Source organism: Elephas maximus, chromosome 15 (genome assembly GCF_024166365.1).
Source record: "Elephas maximus indicus isolate mEleMax1 chromosome 15, mEleMax1 primary haplotype, whole genome shotgun sequence".
NCBI lineage: Eukaryota > Metazoa > Chordata > Mammalia > Proboscidea > Elephantidae > Elephas > Elephas maximus.
The window spans coordinates 12,659,349-12,670,554 of NC_064833.1; the positions used below are offsets into that span (position 1 = coordinate 12,659,349).

Here is an 11,206-nt window from a genome sequence, read left to right on the forward strand (position 1 = left end):
CACATGCTCACACACACACGTACTATCTCATATACGCACTCGTATACTCACACTTTTGCACACTCACCACTCACACATATTCTCTCACACACTCTCATACACTCGCACATACACCCTCTCTCATACACTCTCTCACACATTCATATACTCACACACATTCACACATACTCTCACACACTCACTCTCATATACTCTCACACACACATTCTCACATTCTCTCATATACTCACACATAGTCCCTCACACACACACTCACACTACCCTCTTACACACTCACACATATACTCTCACACATCTCTCACACAGTCTCATACACTCACATACTCTCTCACACACACACACTCTCATACTCTAACACACACTCCCTCACACACTCACACATATTCTCACATACTCATACTCTCATATACTCTCAGTCTCTCACACACTAACACACACACATACTCTCTCACACACTCACACACAATGTCTCACACACTCATACACACACTCACGCACACTCTCATATACTCTCACACACACTCCCTCACACAGTTGCACCCTCTCACACACTCACACACTCTCATATACTCACACACTCTCACACACACACACTCTCTCACACATTCACATCCTTATATACTGTCTCACACACTCCCTCATACTTTCACACACTCACATTCTCTCATATACTCTCACACACACTCACACACACACATTATCACACACTCCCTCATATACTCTCACACATTCTCACACACACTCCCTCACACACTCATGCATACTCTCTCACACACTTACACACTCATATACTCTCACAACACTCTCTCACACACTTACACACTCATATACTCTCACAACACTCTCACATTCACACACACTCGCACACACATGCTCACACACTCATACACTCACACACACATACATAGTCTCTCACACACTCACACATACTGTCACACACTCACACATACTCTCACACATACTCTCTCACACACACTCTCACACAAACCCCAGTGCAAATCTCAAAAGCACCTGCCTGTATTTCCACTTATCCAAGAAAGTTTTCTTAGTTCCTGATTAATTTTGAAAGGATGCCCATAGCAAGCTCTTCTGTAGAAACCCACCTCATTCTCTCCATCTGGCCCATCTGTCTGCCCACCCCCAGGTGACTGAGCCCCCAAGGATATCGCAATATTAAAGGAAGGCAAAAAGTCGGAGAAACAGAAGTCACACCTAAGTAGTACCTGCCAACACTAGGAACATAGGCCTGAATTTAGACTTGGGAGTCAGGGAGATTCGAGTTTTAAGCCTAACTCCTCCACCAGGGCTGGCTTCCTGGGCATGTGGCGTGTGCAGTCACACCAGGCTCCACATTCTGAGGGAAAAGGGTTCCAACAGAGGAAACAGCGAATGCCAAAGTCCTGTGGCAGAAATGGGCCTGGCCTGTTCCAGGGCCAGTAAGGAGGCCGAATGTGGCTGGAGAGGAATGGGCAAAGGGACAGTGCCCGGCACGCTGTGCCAGTCTTAGTAAGGACTCTTGCCTTGACCCTGGGTGGAACAGGAAGCCAGTGGGAGGGCAGGGTCTGACATACATTTGAAAGGGCCCACTCAGGCCGCCATGCTGGACGTGCGGGAGCAAGGGCAGAAGCAGACAGGCCATTGCAATGGCCCAGGTGAAAGATAATGGTGGCCTAGACCAGAGTGCTGGCAGGGAAGTGGTGAGCAGTTGTAAGATTCTAGAAACATTTTGAAAGTAAAGCCATAAAGTTTTCTTGATGGTCTTGGGAACATTTGTGATTTCTTCTTTAAACCAATGAGATAGCTCTTTTTATTTCAGAGATTCACATAAACAGACCTACTCCCTAAAGAGTATCTGGTCACTCAACTTGGAACCCGGCACTTAGTAGCTGCTCAATAAATACATGTTGACTGATCCAATATAAAAACCTCAGAGAGAAAAGCAGCTACCTCACAGATGCTAAGCCCATCCAAGTTTCATCTTTGTGGTGAGCCAGGGCCCATTCTCGGGAGCCCAGCCTGCCAGAAGCTCAAACTCTGAAACTAACACGGTTGCCTGGGGCTCTTTCAGTTGCTCAGCGAGGACCGGTTTCAAGACATTGAAAAAATCAAGACCATTGGCAGCACCTACATGGCAGTGTCAGGCCTGTCACCTGAAAAACAGGTAAAGGACTCTTTGGACTCAGCTCACCTATGGCAGGAGCCTCGCTCTCGTTAGGTTGCTGAAGGCAGTAAGACCTCTTTCACCAGGAGGCTTGGGGGACAGTGGGGAGAAAATCTGATGAACTAGATATTCCAGTTGTGTAATGAATATTTGCTTCCCAGGTAAGTAGAGTTGACTGGATGAAATGATGTTTCTCTATGACTGAGAAACTTCTAGACTTCATTCTGAACCTCACTGTTCACTGGAAGAACAAAATCAGGGCCAGGAAATACCCCAATTATGATTTACTTGTGCGTGTTACTAAAGCCCTGATATTAGCCTCTTATTCTTAGTTTTGATTTCTCCTTCAAAGCTTGTGATTGTTGTTAGATGTCATTGAGTTGGTTTTGGCTCATAGCAACCCTACATACAACTGAACAAAACATTGCCCAGTCCTGTGCTATCCTCACGATCCTTGTTATGCTTGAGTCCATTTTTTCGGCCACTGTGTCAGTCCATCTCATCAAGGGTCTTTCTTTTTTTAGCAAACCCTCTACTTTGCCAAGCATGATGTCCTTCTCCAGGGACTGGTTCCTCCTGATAACATGTCCAAAGTACATGAGACGAAGCCAGGCTGTCCTCACTTCTAAGAAGCACTCTGTATTTCTTCCAAGTCAGATTTGTTCATTCTTCTGGCAGTCCATGATATAGTCAATATTCTTTGCCAACACCGTAATTCAAAGGCATCAATTCTTCGATCTTTCTTATTCATTGTCCAGCTTTCGCATGCATATCAGGCAATTGAAAATATCATCATGGCTTGGGTCATGTGCACCTTAGTCCTCAAAGTGACCTCTTGCTTTTTAATGCTTAAAGAAATCTTTCGCAGCAGATTTGCCCAATGCAATACATCCTTTGATTTCCTGAATGCTGTTTCCATAGGTATGGATTATGGATCCAAGTAAAATGAAATCCTTGACAGCATCAATCTTTTCTCCATTTATCATGATGTTGCTTATTGGTCCAGTTGTGAGGATTTTTGTTTTCTTTATGTTGCAGTGGGATCCATATTGAAGGCTGTGGTCAACGATCTTAATCAGTAAGTGCTTCAAGTCCTCTTCACTTTCAGCAAGCAAGGTTGTGTCATCTGCATATAGCAGGTTGTTAATGAGTCTCCCACCAATCCTGATGCCACATTCTTCTTTGTAGAGTTCATCTTCTTGGATTATTTGCTCAGCATACAGATGGAATAAGTATGGTGAAAGGATACAACCCTGAAGCACACCATTACTGATTTTAAACTGTGCAGTATCCCCTTGCTCTGTTCAAATGACAGCTTCTTGGTCTATGTACAGGTTCTCCATGAACACAATGAAGTGTTCGGGAATTCCCATTCTTCACAATGTTATCCATAATTTGTTATGATTCACAAAATCAGATGCCTTTGCATAGTCAATAAAACACAGGTAAACATGTTTCTCGTATTCTCTGCTTTCAGCCAAGATCCATCTGACATCAGCAGTGATATCCCTCGTTCCACATCCCCTTCTGAATCTGGCTTGAATTTCTGGCAGTTCCCTATGGATGTACTGCTGTAGCCATTTTTTGAATAATTTTCAGCAAAATTTTACTTGCATGTGATATTAATGATACTGTTCGATAATTTCTGCATTCAGTTGGATCAGCTTTCTTTGGAATGGGCATAAATATGGATCTCTTTCAGTCTGTTGGCCAGGTAGCTCTGTTCCAAATTTCGTGGCATAGCAAGTGACCGCTTCCAGTGCTGCATCTGTTTGTTGAAACATCTCAGTTGGTATTCCATCAATTCCTGGAACCTTGTTTTTTGCCAATGTCGTCAGTGTAGCTTGGACTTCTTCCTTCAGTGCCATCGGTTCTTGATCATATGCTATCTCCTGAAAGGATCACTGACGAATTCTTTTTGGCACAGTGACTCTGTGTATGCCTTCCATCTGCCTTTGATTCTTCCTGCATCATTCAATATTTTGCCCATAGAATCCTTCAAAATTGTAACTTGAGGCCTGAATTTCTTCTTCAGTTCTTTCAGCTTGAGAAATGCCAAGCATGTTTCTTCCCTTTTGGTTTTCAAACTGCAGGTCTTTGCCCATTTCATTATAATACTCTACTTTGTCTTCTTGAGCTGCCCTTTGAAATCTTTTGTTCAGCTCTTTTACTTCATCATTTCTTCCTCCAAAATTAGTATGTAATAATAGTAATAGCTCCCACTTTACTGGGTGTTGACTGTGTGCCAAGCATTCGTGTTAATTGGGACATATACATCTACCTTCCAGGAACCCTGGTGGCATAGTGGTTAAGAGTTTGGCTGCTAACCAAAAGGTCAGCAGTTCAAATCCACCAGCTGCTCCTTGAAAACCAGATGGGGCAATTCTACTCTGTCCTGTCAGGTCACTATGAGTTGGAATCAACTCAACAGCAACAGGTGTGGTTTTCTTTTTGTTTGTTTGTTTCCACAGTTAGTGGGTGAATTACCCAAAATTATGTCATGCTCCCCATACAAAGCATGGCATCTAGTAGGTCCTCAATAAATGAATATGAGTCTAAATTACAGGTTAAGATGGAATTCGTATTAATTTCTTCTCATTATCCCTTCACTTTCTTCCCAACTAAAAACCTAAAAGTACTCCAAGAGTGACTACCTAGGAAGAAATACATGCTAGTAGCTGGGTACATGTGTCTGGTACTCTGTAGTAAATAAAGTTTTTTTTGGAACACAGCCATGCCCATTCATTTGTATTTTGTCTATGGCTCATTTCAAGCATAATGGCAGCATTGGGTTGAATAGTCAGGGCAGAAACCATCTGGCCCGCAAAGCCTAAAATATTTAATATCTGACCCTTTATTGGAAAAGTTTGCTGACCTCTGCTCTATGGGGGCACAAGGTCTTTCACATACACAACCTCATTTGTCTCCTGTGTGGTAGGCAGGGCAAGTAAGGTTATGCCCATTTTATAGATGAGGAAACAGAGGCTCAGAGAGGCACAAAGGTTTACCCAGAATTTCTCAGATGGTGAATGACTGCACTTCCCTCAGGTGTTTCAGGAGCAAACATCTGAGGCAGACACTGTGAGTGCTTCAAAGTAAATGGACACAGTTCCTCGATTGGAAAAGCTGTACGTACAAACACAGGTGTGTGTGCACGTGAACATGCACACGCATGCACACACCAGTGGGCTTAATTAGGGACTCATGATGTGCTGACCTGAATGCACAAGTGTAGATGTGGAGAAAGGAATATAATGACCCACAGCATGGACGGGTTACCCAGTAAGAAAGGTATACATGGGCTTAATTGTGTTTACTGACTAGTCTGTAGTGTACAATTTCACTTGAGTAGGCTGTGGTGAAACCCAGGTGAAATTGTGCTCTATAGATTAGTCAGTATGCACAAGCAAGCTAGTGTGTTCCTTGCCTACTATAAACCTGTGCATACCACACTTACTGGTTAATCCAGCCCTGCCACACACAATATCCTCTTTTAAGCAAACCTCGTGTTACACCAGCTTTCTGGGATGCTGATGGCTTGAGTCTGCAGTGGCTCACACGTGTGGTTGTTTTCCTCCAGTGGTGGGCGGGTGTATGAAGCAGGCCCCTCTGCAGTGTTAATGCTCACCCCATTAAATGCACTCTTCTCTCGCTTTTGCCCCAGCAATGTGAAGACAAGTGGGATCATCTGTGTGCCCTGGCCGACTTCTCTCTCGCCCTGTCTGAAAGCATACAGGAGATCAACAAGCATTCGTTCAACAACTTCGAGCTGCGGATCGGTGAGTAGCAGCTGGACCACAAATGCTACACCACAAACACATGAGGAGCCTCCGTGGGTTTTTACCACATCTTTGAGGTGGTGAAAATGGGTGAAATTGTGTACTACGGATTCGTAAGTAAGCACAAATAAGCCCTTGAGTACCTTGCTTATTGGGTAATCCGTTCCTGGGCGGAACAGGAAAAGAAACAGAGTCGGGGTCAGGGTCAGCTCAGGCCTATTCTGGGTGTCCCGGCATCCAAGGTGCTGGGAGCAAAGCGAAGGATAGTGATCTGTGTACAGAAATACAAACCCTAAACCATAGCTACCGTCTTTTCCAACTTACTTATCCAGTATGCCACACCTAGGTCCTAGTTAGCAAGGTAGGTGGGTCACCAATCATTTAATTCTGATTTCTGTGCCACCCAACACTGGCGGTTAACGTATTGCTCTCAGGTTCTTCCAGTAATACCTTAAGACAAAAACAGGCTTCCACTCCTGAATGGATGTCAGCTACTGTGTGAGCCAGGACAGGCAGAGAGCCTTATCCCACTTCACTGGGTCACACAGCTCGCCCCTCCTGCAAGCTGACAGACCCCCTGTGCAAGAAAACAACACAGCAGCAAGCCTGACAATGCCAATGATAACCCTTCATAATTGGTAAAATGTGCCCATTCCTTCAGCACCTCTGCTGAGCCTCAGGGGCCTTACAAAGCAGCCTGCAAGCCCCTGCACAATCCACATTTTCATTTTATAGATGGGTAAACTCAGGCCCAGAGAAGGACCATAACTGGCCTAAGATCACCCTGCTTGACAGCTGCTCACCGCCTCTGAGACTAATGACACTCTGGCTGCTAGGGTGCGGTCTAGGACATCTGTTGCACAGGGCACATATTTTAGTCATCTGCCAGCTAATGTGCCCTTTTACTTTATTTGGTCCCGCCTTAGCAGCTTTCAAGAAAAAGGGGTCAAAAAACATCAATATCGGGCTTGTCAGATCTAAGGAATGCCACGTGCCTGTGTTCATTGGAACAAAAGAAGTTATATTTTATGTTTTTGATCTATAGACGAGTCATTCAGTGCCTCTTCCCACATCTTTCTATCAACTCAACATGCCCTTTCTGAAATTATTGACGACACAATTGAACCACAAATAAAAAGCAGAACTTTGGCCCTGGACAAAGGAGTATTCTCAGGGAATTCTGGAGATGTGGCCAGGATCAGAGCCCACCCTTGGTGTGATATGGTATTCTGCTGCCATAGGCCATTCATCTCAGGGGGTAGACAATTTTCCAACTGGATTGGGCATCTCATTTTGTGTTTCGGTCTCCTCTAATCGACTGAACAACATTAGGCTAGTGGTTTAAACTCTCTGAGTCTCAGTGTCCTCATGTGTAAACTGAGTGTTCTCTTATTACCTCCTTTGTAATAGTCATATCACTCAGCGTTCTCAGAGAAACAGAACCAATAGGATGGAAATATATACACATAGACATCTAGACAATCTAGACAGACAGATAGATAGATACTCATGGCTGTCGAGTCGATTCCAACTCATAGTGACCCTATGGGATAGAGCAGAACTGCCCCATAGGGTTTCTGAAGCTGTAAATCTTCAAAGAAGCAGACTGCCACATCTCCTGCAGAGCAGCTGGTAGGTTCGAACCGAAGACCTTTAGGTTAGCAGCCAAGTGCTTAACCACTGCACCACCAGACAGATAGACAGGTAGGTGGGTAGGTAGATAGGGTGGGTGGGTGGATGGATGGGTGGGTGGATGGGTGGACGGACGGACGGACGGATGGATGGATGAAATGTATATATAATGTATTTAGATATTTATATATTATGTTTATATGTAAATGTATATGAAAAGAGATTTATTTTAAGGAGCTGGCTCATGCACTTGTTGGGCTGAAATTTAGAAGGCAGGCCAGCAGGCTGGAAACTCAGGCAAAAGTTGATGTTGCAATCATGAGCCCAAAATTTGTAGGGCAAGTTGAGGGGCTGGAAAGTCCAGCAGGAATTTTATGTTTCAATGTCAGGGCAGAATTCCTTCCTCTCCTGGAAACCTCAGGTTTTGCTCTTAAGGCCTTTAGCTGATTGTGTGAGCCCCAATCAAATTATGAAGGGTAATATCCTTTACTTAGGGTCAACCGATTGCAAACGTTAACCACATCTACAAAATACCTTCACAGCAAGATCTAGACTACTGTTTGACCAAACAACTGGGAACCATATCCTAGTCAAGTTGACACATAAAATTAGCAATCACAATAGTAATATGAGAATCAAATGGGACAATAGCAATAAAAGTACTCCGCAAATTTTAAAGGGCTGACCACTGCTGTGATTCCCACGCATTCTGCAGAATCTGTTTTTCAAACCTCACAGTCAATTATATCTTAAATATGTGTACATGCATGCGTGTGTGTGTGTGTGTGTATCTCTTCCCTCTGCCTAGATGACCTCCCGTGGTTATCTGCAGGGCCCATCCCCTCACTTCCTTCAGCTTTCTGCTCAGAAAGTCCTTTCCAAACCACCCAACTCCAAAATGCATCCTCTCCCATCTTTCTCTATCCCTTTATTTTGATATTTCTTTATAGCCTTTAACATCACTAATATCATGTTGTTGTCATTGTTGTGTCCAGTCCAGTCAATTCTGAGTCACAGCAACCCAATAGGACAGGGGAGAACTGCACCATAGGGTTTCCAAGGAGCGCTGGTGGATTCCAACTGCCGACCTTCTGGTTAGCAGCCGAGCTCATAACCACTGTGCCACCAGGGCTCCAATATCAGAGTACGTATTTTTTCATTACTTTGGTCTCTCCCCAGGAAAATGTAAGCTCCCTGACGGTGAGGACTATGTTTCCTTTCCCACCATATCTGCAGTGTCTAGAACAGCGCCTGGCACATAGCAGGTACCTAGTCAGTGTTTGTAGCAGGTAGAAATGGAGAGTGGATAAACCCTAAGTCAGCTAGAAGGAGACATGCGTGCCCACTAACATGTTCAGTGGCACATTTTCATTCCTGGAAGAGAAGAGGAGGAGATATTTAAGCTGTCTTAAAAAGCATTTGGCAAGTAAAATTATGCTGTTGGGAGGAAGTGATAGTCCAGACAGAGACAAAGGCACTAAGATGGAAAATCGCCATCAAGTTAGGGAAACTCCAGCAGTTCAGTGTGGATATAGCGCAGGGCGGGGTGGAAGGGGGGGTGATGAACGAGGCTAGCAGATTAGGCAAGAGCCAGATCTGAGAACACCTACATTGTGATTCTGAGAGGCTTTATGCTCGGAGTCCCTGGGTTGCACAAAGAGTTAAGCATTCAACTATTAATCCAAAGGTTGGCTGTTCGAACCCACCCAGGTGCACTTTGGAAGAAAGGCCTGGTGGTCTGCTTCCAAAAGATCACAGCCTTGAAAACCCTATGAAGCAATTCTACCCTGCCTACATGCGGTTGCCATGAGTCAGAGCCAACTGGATGGCAACTGGCTTATGGCTTTATCCTAGAGGCCAAGGGAGCCCAGGCAAATGTGTAAGTGGGTTGTAACTTGATGAGGTATGCATTTCAGAAATATCCCTGGAGAAGATGGGCTGCAGGAGGGCAAGACAAGTGACAGGGAGGCCTGGTGTGGGAGGCTATTGTCATGAGCTAGGGGAGTGATGCTGAGGACCTGAGCTAAACCAGAGAAGGACAAGGCCTGCCCACGCTTTCAGCATGGACAGCACAGGCAGGAAAAGACCCCAGGGCCCCAGCTCCAGGGCTCTGTCCATCCCGTGGGCTACATAAGCCATTGACAACACAAGAAGGGTAATTACGCTTTCGTGCGCACTCATGGTTATCAGGTGCTATGCCAACTACTCTACTTATATTGTCTCATTTAATCCTCCTTTTATTATATCCACTTCTTAGACTGGAAAAGTGAGGTCCAAATAGGTTCAGCACCTTACTCAGCTCACATATCTAATAAGTGACTGAGGCAGGATTTGAACCCATATCTGCAGATAACACACTTAATGACTGTAACACCTAGGGATCCAGCCAGCCCTGTTTATGTCCCTCTTCTCTCTCTTACCTCCTGCTGCTTTGGTTCACTCACAGGCATCAGCCATGGCTCAGTGGTAGCTGGCGTTATTGGCGCTAAGAAACCCCAGTATGACATTTGGGGCAAAACCGTGAACCTGGCCAGCCGAATGGATAGCACAGGGGTCAGCGGCAGGATCCAAGTCCCAGAGGAGACCTATCTCATCCTGAAAGACCAGGGCTTTGCCTTTGACTACCGAGGGGAGATCTATGTGAAGGGCATCAGTGAACAGGAAGGAAAAATCAAAACATACTTTCTCTTGGGAAGAGTCCAGCCCAACCCATTCATCCTGCCCCCAAGAAGACTGCCCGGGCAATACTCCTTGGCCGCGGTCGTCCTCGGGCTCGTGCAGTCCCTCAACAGGCAAAGGCAGAAGCAGCTACTCAACGAGAATAACAACACGGGGATCATCAAGGCCCATTACAACCGGCGGACTTTGTTAATTCCCAGTGGGCCCGAGCCCGGAGCCCAAGCCGAAGGCACCGACAAATCCGATTTGCCATAAAAGGATTTTCTTTCTGTTTCTTTTTTTGTATTTCTTTTATATATAAAATAAATATACTAATAAAAAGGTTTAATTTTTTTTAGAACAAGAATGGCTTTATTGGTCTTTGAATGCACCAGATCAAAGACACCACTTGTGGTTCTCCTCAGCCAAAAACATAGAATGACCACCTCTTGTTTAGAAGGTGCACAGGGCAAAAAAAAAAAAAAAAAAAAAGCAAAGTGAAATAAGACTTGGCCCCTGACCTTGAGAGGCTTACCAAGTGAGTATGAAACAGAGTCAGGTAAAGAGAGACTCAGTACAATGGGATAGTCCCTAATAACTGCCATTTATGGAGCGCTTGTCACGTGCCAGGACCGGTGCCAAACCCTTTACGTAATAACCTCATGCAGTTCTCACGATACCTTGTACATTCTCTCTACCAGTATTTACTGAGCATCTACAATGTGCCTAGGTTGTCTTAGGCTCTGCAGAAACACTGGCAAAAGTCTTGCCCACATAGAGTCAACATTCAGTTTGGAGGATGATAGATAATATTCCTATCACCAAAAACCCAAATTGCCATCGAGTCGATCTGACTCATAGTGACCCCATAGGGTTTCCAAGGCTGTAAATCTCAATGGAAACAGACTGCCACGTCTTTCTCCCACAGAGCCACTGGTGCTTTTGAATCGCTGACCTTTCGGTTAGCAGTCAATCA

General features: G+C 44.9%; 1 protein-coding gene across 1 annotated transcript in view; it reads left to right on the top strand.

The window, feature by feature from the left end:
* The window catches only part of ADCY8 (adenylate cyclase 8), a 224,148-nt gene extending 213,642 nt beyond the window's left edge, over positions 1-10,506 (top strand). The window contains exons 16-18 of the mRNA XM_049853746.1: positions 2,069-2,161; positions 5,826-5,940; positions 10,019-10,506. Of these exons, the coding sequence (XP_049709703.1) occupies positions 2,069-2,161; positions 5,826-5,940; positions 10,019-10,506 (696 nt within the window). The remainder of the gene's footprint in view (positions 1-2,068; positions 2,162-5,825; positions 5,941-10,018) is intronic.
* Positions 10,507-11,206: the final 700 nt, after the last annotated feature.